This window comes from Mesocricetus auratus, unplaced genomic scaffold (genome assembly GCF_017639785.1).
Source record: "Mesocricetus auratus isolate SY011 unplaced genomic scaffold, BCM_Maur_2.0 Super-Scaffold_100025, whole genome shotgun sequence".
NCBI classification, from domain to species: Eukaryota; Metazoa; Chordata; class Mammalia; order Rodentia; family Cricetidae; genus Mesocricetus; species Mesocricetus auratus.
In genome coordinates this window covers 2,787,030-2,805,227 of record NW_024429206.1, presented here as the reverse complement: position 1 = coordinate 2,805,227, position 18,198 = coordinate 2,787,030, and the positions used below count along the sequence as shown (strand labels likewise).

Genomic DNA, 18,198 nt, shown 5'->3' with positions numbered 1-18,198 from the left:
CAACAGAGCCAGTGGGGATGGCTGAAAGGACAGACACAGGTCCAAGAGAACAAAACAGGAAGGAGATCACCTCAGAAAAAGTACTCACACCTGATGCAGTCTTATCTCCGACCACCTCTTAGAGTTCCCGAGTCCTCTGCCCGGCTGTGGTGTTGGTGTTAGGTCGGCCAGGAGGCTGCCCGCCCTGGCCATCACTCTCCCAGTATCTGACCATGGTGTAGGTCCGTTAGGAGGCTGCCCGCCCTGGCCATCACTACCCCAGTATCTGACCATGGTGTAGGTCCGTTAGGAGGCTGCCCGCCCTGGTCATCACTACCCCAGTATTGGCACAGAGCAGAGACTGGTACAGAGCAGCTGCTCCAGCCTGGGAGAGGCGAGGTAGGACAAGAGCTCGATGGCCTCGTGTGGGACACATGTCCGAGTCCTCTGACACTGTTAGAGGTGTGCACTTCCCGGTTTGCCATACTCACCCTCCCTTCTCTCCCTCCCTTTTCAATTCTCACTTCAAGCGTGAAGTCCCATGGGCCAGGGAGCAGCCCCGTCACCCTGCACGCGTGCTGTGCCGTCTGCAGATGCGGCTTTGTCTCCCTTTGGTCTGACCTCGCTCCCAGGCACTTATGATTTAAATCTCAGAGGGCATCCATACATCCATCTCTTTGTGGTTCCCTACAGTGTCAACCCGTGACCACCACACCATGGCCCAAGGCCAAGCCCAGGCCAGCCTGGTATGCACAGCAGCCGCAGTGTGCATATGGGCAATGCCTGTTCATCCTTCATAACAACAGGAGCTGGAAAATGCCGTTTTATATGCTTTGGCTGTTTCCTCAAAATATGATATTCATTTTGATAATGAAGAACAGAAATAGGCCTGGTCTAGAAGTCAGTCTGAATTGGCCCTGCCTCTGACACTGGCCTGGTTGTAAGCAAGACCCATTTCCCTTATGTCACTGATTTCTGATTTATGTCACTGGAGATTTGAACCAGGTGGCCATTCCATCCCCTTATAACTGTGATGCTACACTGTCCAGTGGTTATTCTGTTTCTCATGTAAGAGCCCCTCTATCAGTATATCAGGACCCTAGCAAGCACCCACACTTGGAGCCAGGCAAAGTGCCCACAGGAGCACAGAGACACCCTGGGCTCTGTGGTTCCAGGCCATTCAGGACGAAAGCAGAGGTTCTGCCCAGACCCGGCACTGACTGCCATGGACAGGTCTTGCCACTGAGACTCGGGACAGCTGGTGCTGTGGAGCACTGGCCAGTACTGTGCTCATCAGAGAAGCTGTGGCGACCCACTGATTGTCTAAAGGTGAGGCCCATTGATGCTTCCTCATGGAGAGAAGGCCAGTGGTCCCTCTCCTGAAACTCCAGCCATTCGCTCTCTCCTCATCAGCTAGAAGTAATCCTGTCCTCCACTGCACATGGTGTTGGGAGGTGCTAGCAATTTGACACTGTCACCTGCAGTATCTATTGCTCTCCTGGGTTACATGTGGTATATAGACCACAGGTTGGACGTGCGCATCTAGAGTGTATAGGAGGCAGAAGACAGCTGTTTGGTGATGCAGGTGTTCGGGGACCAGTCATGCTTTTGTAAGTAGCCCCTTACCCACGTTCTGTAAGGCAGCCATATAAACTCCTTCAGTTACCGATTTGGACTTGTGTGGAATACATCATCTGTTGGTGGTGCCCTACCTGGACTGAGTAGATGTTTTTCATGAGAAATCAAACATTTGGCTGTAGATAGTACAGCCCTTCTTTAAGTTGGCTGTCATGTTATCTTCTCAGCCATGCTTACAGTCAGTGACACTTCCTACCTCAAGGAACCCACATCTGGGAAGAGACCCTTCCCAGCCCTCCAGGGGGCCATGCATGCCGGACACTCTGCTGTCTGCAGCAGTAACTGTGCTGAGACCAACAGTGCATGAGATTCCCACAAGGTTTCTTTTTCTAGTTCCTGCCCCCAAATCCCCAGAAAAACCCACCCACACTGGAACGAAGATGAACTAGACACGTCATCCTACCTGGAGTAGTAAGACTCCACCCCCAGGGCCTCCCGGACGCTGGCAATGTGCTGCTCCAGGGCGGAGCTGGTCGCTGTGGGCAAAGATGCGCTGCTGCTGGCCTGGAAATCGCTGGAACCTTCCACTGAGGTATCACCCAGGTAATGTTCGTGAAACTTCAGGATTCCTGCAACAAGGTGAGCATGGCAATGTCATGGATGGTTGGGTAGCAGGAGGTCAGGAGAAGGTAGGAGAGGGGAATCTGGGTGCTGTGCGATTTCTTTGCCAAGCATGCTGGGATCCCATGGCATCGGGCTTTCTAAACTGGGGCAGTGCCGGCTCACAGCCCACACAATGAAGACACAGGCTAGCTTCAATGATGACGCATGCAGGAGCCCCGAGCTCAGATTGCTTTGTGTGTCACTTTCAGAATGATGCTCTGGGGAGTCCTGCCTCATGCTCGGTGTGCGAGTGTCTGGATCAAGCCCCAGCAGAGACTGAAATCCTGAGCAAATCCAGAACTAGCCAAGTGGAAACTGTTTTAAAAGACCTCTCATTTCACAAGAGCAAACCATAATAACACATAGCCATTTTAAAATAAGACCAACTGGTCCATGGCCACTAATGGTTTAAGTTTAAAAAGATGATTCTGTAAAATAGGGGCAGCCCACAGTGGCTTCCTGGCAATAAGCATAGGCTGTGTCCTCGTACGGTAATGAGGTATACTGCTGGTTCCCCGATTGGATCAGAGCCCTGGCAAAAGTTTTGGTCTCATTAACAGCAGAGAACAAAAGGACTCAACAGGCACCGCATTACACATGGCTTGTTGTCACATGGATCTGGGCATGCCACCTGTCAAACGTGTCTTCAACAATGCAGCCTCTACAGAGAGGGCTCTTGACATCTGCCAACTGTCAACTCTGTGCTGGAGTGTGAGCCCCACTTGGGGGCGGGGCTGCAGACATCGGTCATCAGGTCACCAGAAAAGCCACAACTGAAAACGCAGCATCCCGAGGTTAGGGGTGAGGGTGAGGGTACTGTCTGTGGAAAGGCCAGGTGAGCACAGGTGAGAGGGGAAGGCAGTCATGCCGTTAGAGCAGGCCCAAGTGCTCAGAAGCCACGGCTCCAGCACCATCACCTTTACTGTAGATGGAGAGAAGAGCTTGTCGCTTCTCCCTGGTAGCGGAACTTTTTATAGATAAGATAGCAAGTGGCCCATTCTTCAGGATTCCCAATTATAAGACCCACTTCTCCAGTCAATAAACTCTAATTGGATCTGGTGTGTCTCCAACGTGGTGAAGCCATCAACATTTTATTATGCAAAAAAATATGGCCTCACAGCCAATTAGTAGTTTTGTGTTCAATGAAACTGGTACATCCTGCATGTTTAGTGCTGACTTAATCAAAGAGGATTTCTACTTCAACAGAACTAGCAAAACAACAAATTGATTCTGTTAAACTCAGAAATTCAAGCTTGCGACTTTAGTGATAAGCCATGAGAGTCATCATTGCTCTGGTGTCTGACTTTACCGGAGGTCACAATGATCAGATCGCATGGAGAGAAAACTCATTAGTACATGGTCTTTATTCGGTAGCTGCTGCATTTAGCCCTTCTTGTGGTCTTCCTTGTCCGGTGTGTCCTCAACTGATGGCAAGGAACGGCGACTCCTTGGTCCCCACTGCAGCTAAGGTTCACCATCATCTGATTTAGGAGAAGACGGCACCTTCCCCTCTCCACTCCTCCCCCGACCTCACTTCCTGTGCTCACAGAGACCTCACCTGCCCCAGGAGCAAGCAGCCAGCTGTAGAGGTGGCCTGCGGCCAGGGAATAGTACAGCACTAGTCCCCGCTGTGCATTGACCATCTCTAAGATCTGATCGATGGTGATGGGCGAGTAGGGGTCGGAGTCCTGTTGTCCCGTCTGTCTTTCCACCAGTAGGTCAGCAAATGCCCTCGTCCGACCTCTTTCTGCTACTGCCAGGGCTTCATCGTGGTGGCCTAGGAGACAGAGGGACAGGGGTGCTCATTCAGGGGTGCAACTGAGAGCCCCTCTCATCTGCGGAAGGAAAACAAGCTGCCTCGGTGCCTGCCAGCTGTGGCAGAATGCCAGGCACACCGCTTCAGAGAGGGATTATGGTAGTCACCCACCTAGCTCAGTAGATTTGGTGAGGTCCTGAGTTGGAGATGCTCTTTATCAGTGCCTGCATGGGAGGCCTTGCTGCCGTTACAGCCGAGCGCCCATTCCACCGTGTGTTCCCACCACCCCACAGGCAAAGGGACGACGCCTGTGACATCTCCTCTTCCAAGCCTTCCTCAGCCTGCCATGCATTCTGGCCCCATCTCCTCTAAGACACTGTGCACACTTGTCACTGCTGCTTGAAAGCTGCAGCATCAGGGTGAAGGCTGACCACACGAAGCCGCAGGCTCCCACTAAGGAGCGCACCCAGAGGACTGACTTTAGGATAAACACCAACATGGAGTTGTTGCCAGAGCAAGGGCCGAGGGGACAAAAGGCCAAGGCAGGGAGCTCAAAGCCACACTGCAGTGGCTCTTCAAGGAGGCTTTACCCTGCTGTTCAGGCAACGTTAGAAAGAGGGGTTTGGCTGAATCACGCAGATACCCTCTTTTAATCCATTAACTTATCAACCAGAACAGAGGGACGGTTTCTGTGCACACTGGAAAGTTAGCCCCAGAGTCCTGGATGATTTACCACTGTGATCACAATGGGCTTTGAAGTACAATCCCAGGCAAGAGCACATTCCATTTTCCGAGGGGAAACCTGAGCATCAGATGAGTGGGAAGGACAGGTGGGTGGGAAGGCCACCGATGCCCAAAGCACTTTGCTAATTTTGATGAACACAGTGATGTCCATCTTGACTGGTTTGGGGAGCACCTAGGAGACACCCCCAGGTGTGTCTAGAAGGGCCCTTAAATGAACAAAGGGCGACCTACTCCTGAGCAGTAAAACCCATGAGCTGGGGTCTCAGACTGAGTACAAAGGCCATGGAGGGAGTCTGCTGGGCACCAGCATTTGCCTCTGGGCTTTGTGGCTGTGAAGTGACCAGTGGCCTCCCATTCTCATTGCCATGCCCCCACCCCTGTGTTGGACTATCCCACACAAACCTGTGATCTGCCTTTGTCGGGTGCTTTGTCATAGCAAAAGTGACTCACACAAATACCGTCTGGGAAGCGGCAGGCAATGGAAGCGCCAAGCAGGGTACACTGTGGCCACCGAAGCCCAGGGAAGGGTGGCCCTGGACTGCCCTGGCGCCTTGCAGTACATCGGCTTGGAGTCAGGAAGAACCCTGACTGTGTGACGCAGCCCAGGGCATAGGCTCACAGAGGACAAGCAATAGGTAGCGAGAAAGCATGGCTGAGAGCAGAAGAGGCCAGTGTCACCTCAGTACATGGCCTGAGGGGGCTTGGAGCGATGTGGGTAGGCGTCTCTGGCAGAGGGACACTTGCTCAGCTTTCTCGGCATCTGAACTGCTCTCCTGTCATTAAACCAATTATATCACAGTGGACTCCGCAACCTGTGTCCACAACAGCACATGAGACAAGCTAAGTGCACCCTCCCTGAATTCACCAGGAGCTCACTGACACTTGCGTCCATTGCTCTGCCAGTCTTTGCCAAATGACTAGCCAGTCGTTACTTTCCTTACTGAACAACATGGACACAGGGCGGGGGGCTTGTGTACGCAAATGCACACACACCCCATCAGCTGCTCTTACCTAGGCTGACCAGCACTCGCTGCAAGGCCTGGTAGGATGATGTCTGCAGGTCGAAGAGGGAGAGCTTGTAGTCCGTGCTCAGCTGTGCCTCATGCCGGATCGTTTCAAACAAGGCGGAGGCTCTGTAAAGCTGCAGGAGATAGAGACCGTCACCCATTCTCCATACCAATGCCCAGCTGTTCTATAGAGACCACCACTCACTCCATAACTGATGCCCAGCCAGTCTATAGATGCAACACAGCTCTTGCTCATACCTGAGTGCACAACCTTTTAAAGGGGTTAAAGGAGGGCTGCCTGGCAGGTCCTTGTGGACCTGAAGAACTATCTCCTCAGCCCCAGTTACCATTCTATGGGATATAAAAGATTAAGACTAGTGATCTGAAATTAAAAAAAATTAAAAATCAATTACCAACACAAACAAGAGCTAGTTTTGTTTAAAACAATGAAAACCCCTACTCCTGTCACCAGACAGGTATGACCCTGCCACTCAGGCCTTGGGTACACTGGAGATAGACCAGGCTGGGCACGGAGACTGTAGGTGGCCCAGTGTCACAGAGGCGGACACTGCTCTCCTAAGACCAGGCTTTGGGCCATCCTCACTCACATGGGCACCTGGGGGATCAGATCCTGTCCTTGCTGCTCCACATTTACACAAACTCGGCGTGGCGCCAGGAGCAGCCACGAGGAGAAGAGCAGACAGAGAGGTGCGCGCTTGCAGCTCTGCTACACAGGTGCTGTCACTCTGGCCAGGACGGGGAACCTTAGCTTCTTCTGTTGATAAAGCTGCACCCATCTTCCCAGAGGATTTTGAGGAAAATTAATATAAACTTTTTTTTTGAGACAGGGTTTCTCTGTAGCTTTGGAGCCTGTCTTGGAACTCACTCTGTAGACCAGGTTGGCCTGGAACTCACAGAGATCTGCCTGCCTCTGCCTCGCAAGTACTGGGATTAAAGGTGTGCTCCACCACCGCCCAGATACTTTTATTCTTATACGTAGAAAATGACAGAATTAATCCTTTAAGTTGCCTTTAACACTTTTTAAAAATGGATTTTTAAATTTTGTTTGTTTTTGAGACAGCGTTTCTCTGTGTGTAGTCCTGGCTGTCCTGGAACACTCTTTGTAGACCAGGCTGACCTCGAACTCACAGGGATCTGCCTGTCTCTGCTTCCTGAGTACTGGGATTAAAGGAGTGCGTCACTGCTGCCCATCTAGGATTTCTAATTTTTATTGGTGTGTGTGGGTACCCACTTGCACACATCTGTTAGTGTCTGTGGGGGTCAGAAGAGAGCGTTGGGTACCCTGGAGCTGGAGTTAGAGGCAGTTGAGAGCTGCCTGGTGTGGGTGCTGGGAACTGAACTCAAATGCTCTTACCTGCTGAGCCTTTGTTTATTCAGCTCAGCACCCAGCATCCTGGCTTGTGCTCAGGCTGCTCCTCGGGACAGAAGCCTCACTCTGCTCATGGGAGGGGTCCCCTTTGCCTGGCACTGTTCACAGTATTCGCGTATCCGGCCAGCCGGCCAGCCGAGGGGTGAGTTTGAAGCAAGTGTCTCTGCTCCCCCTACAGCCAGTGTGCCAACAGAGTATCTTCGGCCACCTCCACACTTGTGGCCACAGGGACTTACTGCCCTCTGCCCTAACTGGAGACCTGGAGGACATTAAACCCAATAGCCATGTGTCTGATCTTAACCTCTCTGCTGAAGAGTGCAGTTTTGTATTAAGCACCATGGGAACAGGGCCCGGCCCGGCCCAACACAAGAATCTGAGAAACCATTGTGGAGCCTGCCCCTTGGGTGGCTGGGAGTCTTGGACGTCAGCACATGAGGCCGGCATCTCTGAGAATACCACAGCTGCTGAGACAACCATGGCGGGTACTTGGGGCTCCTGGGCCAGAGCTCTGCTTACCTGGTGCTGAGCTTCCTCCAGGTTTCCGCTTGCCCAAAGGGACAGCCCAAGACCATGGCGAATTTTTGCCTCATCTTCTCTTCTGCCCAATTGCTCAGCTAACCTTAAGCCTGAAAACAGACAAGGAGACATCAGTAAAGGGGAAAGGGACTTTGCTTCAGGTAAGGCGTGTTAGCAGTATGGCTGTAGGGAATGCAGGACTAGGGCCAAACCAGCCTGGGGAGAGGACTCTTCCCAGCTTATAGGAAGTGAGGAGATGTGGTGGCAGGAGCCCAGGTGATAGCTGTTGGCAGCAGACAGGTCGGTAGAGCAGGCACAAACAGGGAAACCACTGGACCCTAACCTGGCTGCCCTCACAAATGGGGAAGCTGAGTCTTGGAAATGAAAACTCCTGGCTGATACATTGTGTCCCTGGATTCTCTGCCTGGGAAAAGCTCTTCCTGGCGACCAGGTACAGAGGCCAGCAACACACACCTTCCTATCTCACCCCTCGGCATCAGGCAGCACAGATGAAGAGACTCGTGAGGGTCTCTTGAAAGAGGAATGGCTCACAGCTGGACCCTTCTCCGGTTCCTGAAACTGCTGGCATGCTCCATGTCCTAACCACTCTTCCCTCAAGCCTGAGTCTGTGATATGTCTCAGCAGGGTGACAAAGCAAGCACTATTATGAGCCAGGAGGCTTAAATGACTGTCCTGATTTTAATGGTCTTCACAGAGGCACCTGCAGTGTGGGTCACTTACAGCAAGCTTGGGAGTTCCAGGACACCAGTCACCTCCAGGGCTTTCTGGGGGTGAAGTCTGACAGTAACAGTTTATTGTCGTGGTTACCATGTGAGTCTCAATGTCACCTTGCCTGCATTCCAACCCTCTCTGCACAGAGCAAGGGACACTATGGCTGTCGTGGCTCAACTGTACACTCGAGCCAGGACAGGAAGCCAGCACCAAAGCTCTGGGAAAGGTCCTGAGTCAGCTGACAGCGATGCCCAGGGCCAGCCTCCTAATTCATGATGCATTTCAAAACACATGACCCAAAGAGCTCAGAAACAGCATTCTGAGTTTAAATCGTGCCAGTGGGCAACAGAAGAATTTGTAAATATTTCACATCAACGACAGTGGCTCGGGTTGTTCTAACCTTCAAAGGGGCTGCCACACTGACCCTTCCATGCACGTGTCTGAGTCAGAAGCAGGGTCCTTTGGGCAACTCCATTGGAAGACACATTATGTGAGAGAGGGACCTGGCCAGGTTCCTGCTGTGTCCCCAGCAAGGAGGGTGTCCACAGGCCACGGGGGTGGATGCACTGGAGTTGCCTCCCAGGGAACCTGACCACCCCACTCCTGAGGGCCAGCTTGCCTGCACTGTGACATAGCCCCATGAATCACTGATGGACCCCACTTCCTTTTCTAGTTTCCAGGCAGAGAGAGAGCTAACTGCAGGTGGTGTTAGCCAATGCCAACCCATATCGTCTGGGATCTGTCTGGGTCAGAACCACACAGGATTCCATTGCACGGGGCACACAGGGAATGCTGGTCGGCAGCTCCACCAAAAGCTGGGGTGCTGTCCAGCTGAGCTGCCCTCTGGGGCAAGAGGCTGCAGGACCTCCTGCTTGGCACCGCGAGAGCGTCTCAGTGCTCTCCATGTGAGCCTGCTCGCAGCGCATTACAGACACCTGGTTAGGCCCACGTGGAACTCTTGGCCACAGGCCCTCTCCACCAAACAAACACTTGGGGAGTTTTTAGATCTCTATAAGACATCACAAGAGGCAATAAAAACAAGCTGCAGAGCATTCTATAAATACAGAATTATGTGACAGTGATTCACTCAACCCAGCTGCCGCATGGAAAGGTATGTCAGCAGGGAATAAACAATATAAGACTTGTTGCAAATGCTGGGTCTCAGATTCAACTGAAAGCCACCCCTAGGTGGCGAGACTGTTAAAATACTAGAATTTAAGCAAAAGTGTGGGGCTCAGGGTTCATTTTTCACACGTACAGACCCCACCTGCTCAGCGGGAGCCATACAGGGAGGGGTAGGACAGTGGCGCCAGCTTCTGGAGGTCTCCATTGCAGGGCCGGATAGGGCATCAGTGCCAGCCTCCTGTTTCCTCCTCTAAGGACATCCCCCAGCGGCTGCCCCAACCCTGCAATTTCTGTGAGGTCAGAAACAACTCCAGACGGGGGTTGGGCCTGCTCTGCAGTGAAACAACTTATCAGCCAGGGTCAAACCACTGCACTTCTCCAAGCCTTGGTGATGTAGCTGCAAAAATGGTGATAACCGAACGGTTCTTGGGCTGGGGGTATACGGCTCGATTTGCACAAATCTGCCTAGTATGTGAGATGAGCTAACGTGCTTGGTTCTCACTACCGTCAAAGAAAAGAACGATTAAACAAGAAGAAGGGAGGAAAAAAGGACAGTCTGAGTACTGCTGTGAGAACTAAACTCTGGCCAGAGACTGCAGGTGGAAGGAAGCCTTTACCAAGGTGTTTCCACCTGGAGCCAAGTCCTTCACTAGTGAGTGGTGCCCCTCCCCCCACAAGTCCTTCACTAGTGAGTGGCGCCCCTCCCCCGACAAGTTCTTCACTAGTGAGTGGTGCCCCTCCCCCTCCAGCAAGTCCTTCACTAGTGAGTGGTGCCCCTCCCCCTCCAGCAAGTCCTTCACTAGTGAGTGGTGCCCCTCCCCCCCACAAGTCCTTCACTAGTGAGTGGTGCCCCTCCCCCTCCAGCAAGTCCTTCACTAGTGAGTGGTGCCCCTCCCCCTCCAGCAAGTCCTTCACTAGTGAGTGGCACCCCTCCCCCTGCCACACCCATGCCCCACACTCAGAGACCCTTTGCACTTGTGAAGGCTTCAGGAGCAAGGCCATCCCACTATGGAGGGGAGAGGCTTTGGCTCATGTAGGAAGAACATGTGTGAGGCCCCACTGGCCTCAGGTAATGGACAGACTCTGGAGGGAGCGAAGAGTTTAGTTTCTGGTCCTGCTCCTTGACATCAAGTCTGTGCCCTGTCAGAGCATACACTCAGAAGCAGCCTGGCCGAGCCCCAAGCAGGCATGCTGGGCTAGCAGCTATTGTGCCTGAGCTGAGAACTGCAAGTGTGATGCTTAGGCGACTCCTAGGCCACCGGGGCTGGGGCCAGTTGGATGTAGTAGACCCTCATGATCCAACTGGTAAGGATGTGAACTGTGCCCAGTTGCTGTGCTGACAAGCCAAGGGTATCAGCTGTCTGGGCAGTAGGCTAGGGGCAGGTACCAAAACAGGGAGGGAGGGAGAGAGATGGAGTCCAGAGAGCTGGGGCAGGGCAGGGAAACACATTGAGACTATCAAGGGACTCCTGGTGGGGATGATGTGGCCTGTAAGACCCTCACTCAGTAGAGGTGACTGAGCCTCCCCTGGAAGAATCTTTCACCTACCTTCTTGTAAGTACATGACTGCCTGGGAATAGTTCTGCAGGGCATGGTGGGTTCTCCCCAGGCTGCTGTAGGATACCGTCTTGGCCACCAGGTCGTTCATCTGTGCCGCAATGCTCAGGTGCTGTTCTTGATAGACCACGGCTCTCTCAAAAGTGCCCAGGGATTCGTAGGTCAGACCCAGGTTCCCATAGGCTCGTCCCTGGCACGTGGGGTTGTCGGTCTCCTCTGCAATCTGCAGATCGAGCTGGTGATACTGCAGGGCTGTGTCATACTCCCCCATCTGCTGGTAGACACCCCCCAGGCCACAGGCCGCGTCACTCTCCAAGGCTCGGTCCTTCATGTCTCTGGCAATGTTCAGCTGGCGTTCCAGGCAGGAAATGGCCTGTTCATAATTCCCTAATTGGCTATGGAGACTTCCCAGTTCACCATAGGCCTGAGCCTTGTTGGAGGCCTCCCCAAGCTCATGGGCCACCACAAGCCTCTTCTCAAAGCACACGAGGGCCTGCTGCAGGCTCCCCGTAGCCCTGTGGGGATGCAGACAGAGAAGCAGTGAGATCATTCCATGCAGGTGCAGACATGCTAAAGCCACTGAGAAAATGAAAAGCATTCGTCACTGTCACTTACTATAGAAGCTCTTAACTCCTTCTCTAGCTAAAATCTATCATGTGCCCTTAGAGTGAGATGCAGAGGAATTTCATAATCTGGAAAGCAATTCAAGAGTCGTCCCTCAGCGACCTTCCCAAGAGCTTTCGATTCGGTGGGATATGCACCCCCGAGGAAACATAAAATATATTAATAGGTACGATGATAGCAAGGTCTGGGACTCGGACCTCCCAGCCTCCACTACTGCTTAGATGGGTGCTTTACAGATCGCTTTACAGGAGCTGTAAATCGCTCAGCCCGAGTTTCTTGGAGCAGTCTGTGGGTGACAATTTAGTCTGACCTCTTCCTCCACTCCAGGAGCCCTGATCCCTGCTCCTCGGGGAGGCCATGTCTATATATGCAGGCACCTTCTTGGGATCCCCCCCCTTGGAGGGAGGCATCCCTCAGCCAACAGGGCCTTTTTCCTGCTGCTCAGAGACAATATGGTCAAGAGCAGGAAGAGCATGGCCTTTGGTGGCTGATGGAGCCAGTCGTCTGGGCACACGGATTTCACTGACTGAGCCTTAGTTTCCCATTTGACAGCAGATGGACAGACGTGTGCTTAGTGCAGCATTGCCATACCGTTAGGGCGGCTCTGCCAGTGCCCAGCATGGGTGAGGCTGGATGCACAGGACCAGTTTCCCGTCCCTCTGTTACCAGATGGGGGTGAGTAACTGGTGGCTACCAAATGCTGTACTAATGAACACATTCATACAATGTGGGGGCGCTCACAGAGGTCACCTAAGCAGGTCCGTCCATCTTCCTGTCCAAGTGAACTCTTGCATCTTGATCACTGTCTGCTAAATGTGAAGTCTGAGCCCTGGGTTTGACTCTCAGCTGGTCCTTTGATGCTGTGTAACCTCAGGCACTAACCCACCCTCTCTGGGCACTGGTGGTGTTTTATACTCAACAGCAATATTATCACGCACTTAACCCAATGGATTGTTGAAAAGCCAAATGAGAGGCTTGGGAACAAACTGCTCTGTAGCTGGCAGTGCCCTTCCTGCCTCCTCTCCTTGCAAATGTGTCTAGCCCTATTCCTGTCCACGTTACCTGTGCCCATTTCCTAGACCCCGGTAGGCCTTGGCTTGGTCTTGCATGCGGTTCAGGCTCTGGGCAACAGACAGGTACTGCTCGTAGTACTTGATGGCTTCCTCGTAGTCCCCCAGGGCCTCGTAGCAGTCACCCAGGTTGCCGTAAGCCCGGCCCCTGTCCAGCACAGACTCGTTCCCGCTGAGCTGCTGCAGCATGGCCAGCTGCTGCTCAAAGTAGCCAATGGCGTCCTCCATCACGTTCATGTTCATTTTTGTGATGCCCATGTTGCCGTACACCTGGGCTTCCAGACTCGGCTCTTTCAGCTTCCGCCCCAGCTCCAGTTGTTCCTGGTAGCACTTGAACGCCATTGTGTATTTTCCAAGGGCCATGTAGACAGCTGCCAGGTGACCGTGAGCCCGGCACTCCCCTGGCAAGTCGCTCAGTTCCTGATAGACCTCCAGTTCCTGTGTGTGATAGCCCAAGGCCTTGTCATACTTCTGGACCATTCGGTACGCGGTACCAAGGGCTGCGTAGGCACTGGCCTCCAGTCTTCTGTCTTTCACCTGGTGAGCTAAGCCCAACTGTTGCTCGTAGAACTTTATTGCACCATTTACATCCTTTTTACAGACAAATATATCGCCCAGGTTCCCTAAGGCTCGAAACTTAGCCTGGGAATTATCCAGGGACTGGGCTAGGGACAGAAGGTATTTCTGACACTCCTCAGCTTTAGCAAAGTTCAGCAGAGCCTTGAAGGCCAGGCCCAAGTTGCAATAGGCTTTTGCCTGGCTCAGTTTGTCATGGAGGTCTTTCGCCAGGGCCAGGTCCTGCTCGTAATACTTCACAGCCTCCTGGTAGTTCCCAAGGCAGTAGTGGGCATAGCCCAGGTTGTGGCAGACCTTCCCTTCTCCCTCCATGTCTTGGAGGTCAGGAGCGAGGCGGAGGTACTGCTCGTAGTAGGGTGCAGCCTGGACGTACTCTCCTCTCGAGCAGTGGAAATTCCCCAGGTTGCTGAGTGCCCTGGCCTCACTCTGGATGTCTCGAAGCTCTCGGGCAATGTTCAAGTGGTTCTGGTAATGCTGGAGGGCCCGGTCGTGGGCTCCCAGGGCCTGGTAGGCGACGGCCAGGTTTCCATGAGTTGAAGCCTGAGAGGCACGGTCGTTCACCTCCATGGAGATCTGCAGCTCCTGACGGTGGTACTTGACAGCCTGGTCGTACATACCCAGGGCATTGTAGGCATTGCCCATATTCCCGTAGGCGCGGCCTTGGGCGGCGTAGTCACTCAGCTCCTGGGCGATGCACAGGTGGGTCTTGTGGAGCTTCAGGGCTGTGTCGTAATCGCCTTTCATCTGGTGGATGATGCCTGAAATAAAGGGGAAGTGAACGGAAGGTCAGAGAAAGTGATTTACAGCTCAATCTGAGGTGAGTGCGAATCCTGACTCAAAGGCTTCTAGACCAACTATACTGCACAGGGGATGGCTTCCCACATTTCAAACGCCAGGAAAACCCAACAGATTTGATGACAAAAATGAAACTATTTTACAAATAAACACGCAAAATTAAAAGGGCAAACACAAAACACTAGAAAATATGTGAGACATATATGAAAAATTGTAACAGCTGCTGTGAAAATTTGTTGTAAAATTCAGCTTAGCTTAGAAAGAAAAATATCAAGATCCCAATTTACTAGAATAGGCAAAGAATGATAAATGTCAACAGACAACCAAAGAAACAGAGAGGAATGGGGGCACTAATTTCCTTTAATAATCAAAAAATGCAAAAATAAACCAACCCTGTAGAACCATTTTACCTACACTAGATTAGCAAATAAGACCCGCAAGCATCCCCTATTACTGGTGAGCGTACCAACTGTTGACCTCAGGTGAGAACGACAGTAAAAGCATGGGGACATGCAAGTGGATGGGGCCCGGTTAACATGGTGGCTCTTTAACGGTGGGAACTTGGAGACACTGCCGTTTTACCCTGTCCTCCTACGCTACCTTTAGGCTTCCCGGCTTCAAGCATCCTGTAGGGAGTGCCAGCCCTGCCTGGCCCTGCTCTGGTCCTTCCTCCCAGGGCCACCTTTGTCCTCAGCAATCCCTGCACAGCCTTTGGATTTTACCACGGTGATTGTTTAGAAGTTGATATGATCACTTGCTAGTTGGGAAACGAGGAAGGAAGAGCGAAAGGCCTTTGGAAAAGGCTGCCAAGGGCAGCATGCCTTCATGTAGCTTTCCCTGTCTGCCAAAACAAGGCCTTGTTGCTACTTCTGCACTCCTACATGGCCAGCTATACCCTGTTCTCCAGGAATCTGGCCATAGACAAAATAAAAAATCCTGTTTTATGAGCACACCTCCACCCCATTCAGTTGAGGGTCCTGGAGACAGACAGATATATAATGTATCTGAGCCTTTACTTTCTTGTTTTTGTTTTAAAATCGAAAAGTCTTTGTCCCCACCTTTAAAAAACGTCAGATCATAACCATATTAGAGACATAGAATGAGCTGGTCACAGTGGTACATGCCTGTAATCCCAGCACCAAAGAGGCATAGTTAAGGGTTGTGAGTTCAGGGCCATACTGTCTCAAAAACAAAGAGATAAACAAAGTAAAGCAACACATATGTATCATGCTTTGTGAATAACACTTAAGATAGCTTGGCCAATGAACAAGGCAGCAGAAGGGGCATCTGCTTCTCTTAATCTGGCCCAAGGGTCCGAGTAGTGAGCAGGGAGCAGTTGGGATGATAATGGCTGTCCAGGGTTGCAATAATTTGTGAAGGAAGCTGCCTGCTGGTTATGGCAAACCGATCTGGTCTCCAGCCAGCTGCTGCTGCTGCTTCTGTATCTTCCACGGGCCGCAAAGAACCAGAGGAGGGCTTTCAAAATTACACTTCCACACATAGACAAGGGCAGAGGCAAGCCACGCTGAGCTGGCCTCTCCCTTAGCTGTGCCCCCCCCCATAGCAGGTTCCGGCTGCTGCCAGCCTGGAGCATTCTGTAGGGACAGTGTACTCTCTTGGCAGCTGTTCTCTTTGTTGAAGCGACATAAAAGCATCCCAAGAGCTGTCAGCGAATGACTGTGCACACGCAGAGGGGGTAATCTGCCGCTCCTCCTGCCCTTTCCAGGATGTCACTCTGATGAAGACTTACACAAGGCCTGTCAGCAGGGGTGCCCTAGGTGACAATGGGCTTCAGGGAGGGAATTAAATGACGATTAGTGGGGTACAAGAGTCTCACAAAGCTGACCCTCACCAGGTATGCGGTCATGAAATGTATGCATGGCCACACTGGGTCTCCACCTATGGGTTACCTGTGGGATTAATAATGTCTACCTCAAAGCTTGTGGTGAAGGCCATGATGGCATGCTCAACACACTCTGTGGAGACCAAGGTGGGGCAACTAGGGCAGGCCAGGCAGAAAACATTTCCACTAAAACGATACCAGTTATAGCTGGGCAGTGAATTCTGGCAGCTTCTTGTTCGAGCCCTCTGGAAGCAGAGCCTGGGTCTTAGAAGCACAGCGGGCCCTACTTCTCACTGATTGCTGTTAGTGCCCAGCCTAGGCTGGGCTGTTGGAGTGAACCTGCTCTTCCTCTGCTTTCAGAGAGTCCAGCTGTCCTCGTAGGAAACACAGGGTCTGGGAAACGGGAAAGACACTCCCCACTCCAGGGTCACTTTGTGAATGTTATGAGTAAGTCTTAAGGAGAAGAGGGGAGTTACCAGCAGAGTTCATGGACGCCCGTCCCGTCCCCCTGGCTGTACCAGTCCACGTGTTTCCTTCCAGAGAATGTGTGGCATGGGTAAGGTTCTCCTAGGTGGGATGCACATGGAACTATTTACAGGTGAAGTAGCTCAGTTGTCCCGGCTGTGCTTTCACACAAGTGAGGAAACTCGGGCCAGCAGCAAGAAGGGTTGCTACATTATTCTCCTAACAGTTAAGTAATAAAGCTAGGTAGACCAGTTGGCACTGTGTGCTCAGTGTGGCCCCGCTGTGTGCTCTATGTACCCCCCTTTGGATCAGGAGACTCAGTGTAACCAAGGCCTGATGTAGGTCTAAGCACATTTTTCCATCTTGGGGACCTTAGAGGTAGTGATTAGCTGGTCACTAGACCTGCCAGTTACCAGGTCTCATCCCTACCTGAGGTGCAAGGACATTGTGTGCAGACTGGGGAGCCAGCACTGTGTCCTGTGCTGGCTCATGGCTCATGTTTACACTTACTCTAGGGCACACTTTGTCTAGGGTGGGGGGACACGGTGTGTCACACTTGCTCTTTCTGACCCTCCTATGCACAGACGTGGCCCAGAGATCCACCCCTATCAACTTGAGGTTCCTGGATCTTCCTCTCAAGTTTTCACACACATTTGTTCTACATGGTTTTGAAGATATCTCAAAGCTTGGCGTGGGAAGGTGGGGACAGGTCTAGTAAACAGATGGCTAAAGTCAAAGGCATGAGATCAGACTGTTAGAACTAGCCATGGCCTTGGACATAAGTCCCCATTATTTTCACCAAAGTTAGACAGCAAAGTATGCTTTCAAATGGGGGATAACCCCAATAGACAATCATCACATGACTATCAGCTACAAGTGTCTTCCAGGGAGGCAGGTTTTTCCACGGGCTGCCTCTGCCTGATTCAGAAATGCCTCCAAACAACCTGAGGCGCATGCGCTGAGGGCTTGGATCCCAGCTGTGGTGCTGTTGAGTGAGATTGGATCTCTAGTGTGCTAGCCTCATCTGTGGGTTAATACACCACCAAGTCCATACCTGAAGGAGGACACTGGGGACAGGCCTGTGAAGCAGATATTTTGTCCTGGATCCTTCCTGTCTGTGCGGGGAGGCCACCGAGAGGGGAGCGGCCCTGCCCCGGCATGCACTCCTGCTGCTGTGACATTCTGCTCTTCCCACAGCCCACAGTGAGGGAGTCAGCTGGCCGTGGACTGGCAGCGGTCAGGTGGGAAAGCCTTGCACACCCCCACTGCCTTCCCACACGCACACTCTGTTGGAAGCGCCTGTCTTCTCTTATAAACTTAAGAAAATAGATCACATGCTCTGTGGTCCCCTCCTGATACTGTCCCTAAGTTTAGGGCTGTGTAAACAGCAACAAAAAGCCACCCTAAAGCCCGTATGTATTCCATGGGCTTTGTCCACAGCCCCACATCCTACTTCCTTTGGGTAATCAGAGACCCAGGCTGCAGGTGAATTGCTCAAAAAATCCCCTGGGCCTCTGAGGCTGTAAATCTCAGCTAGAGGGAAAGATTAATTGTGTTATGGAGTAGGAGAAACAGTAATTAAACCTATGACAAGGGGCTGGCTGGGAAGGGGTGCTCTGTGGTGATGATGAAGGAGGAGTCGGGCACTGTCATCCCTAACGGTTTGGGCCGGGCGGATGCTGTGTGAGCATCTGAAGGGAAGCAGGACCACTGTTAGTCACTGTGGGAGAAAACAAAGCATGCTTGGGTGTCACAGTAAAAGACACCTCGGGGCAGCG

At 52.2% G+C, this 18,198-nt stretch overlaps 1 protein-coding gene across 5 annotated transcripts in view; it reads right to left on the bottom strand.

The window, feature by feature from the left end:
• Ttc28 (tetratricopeptide repeat domain 28) overlaps window positions 1-18,198 on the bottom strand; it is a 392,524-nt gene that overhangs the window by 40,828 nt on the left and 333,498 nt on the right. For all 5 annotated transcript variants that reach the window (XM_021236097.2, XM_021236098.2, XM_005085316.4 and 2 more), the window contains 6 exons: window positions 12,734-14,075; window positions 11,039-11,562; window positions 7,634-7,743; window positions 5,732-5,861; window positions 3,779-3,997; window positions 2,021-2,186 (listed from right to left, as the gene is read on the bottom strand). In XM_021236097.2, coding sequence (XP_021091756.1) covers window positions 2,021-2,186; window positions 3,779-3,997; window positions 5,732-5,861; window positions 7,634-7,743; window positions 11,039-11,562; window positions 12,734-14,075 — 2,491 coding nt within the window. The remainder of the gene's footprint in view (window positions 1-2,020; window positions 2,187-3,778; window positions 3,998-5,731; window positions 5,862-7,633; window positions 7,744-11,038; window positions 11,563-12,733; window positions 14,076-18,198) is intronic.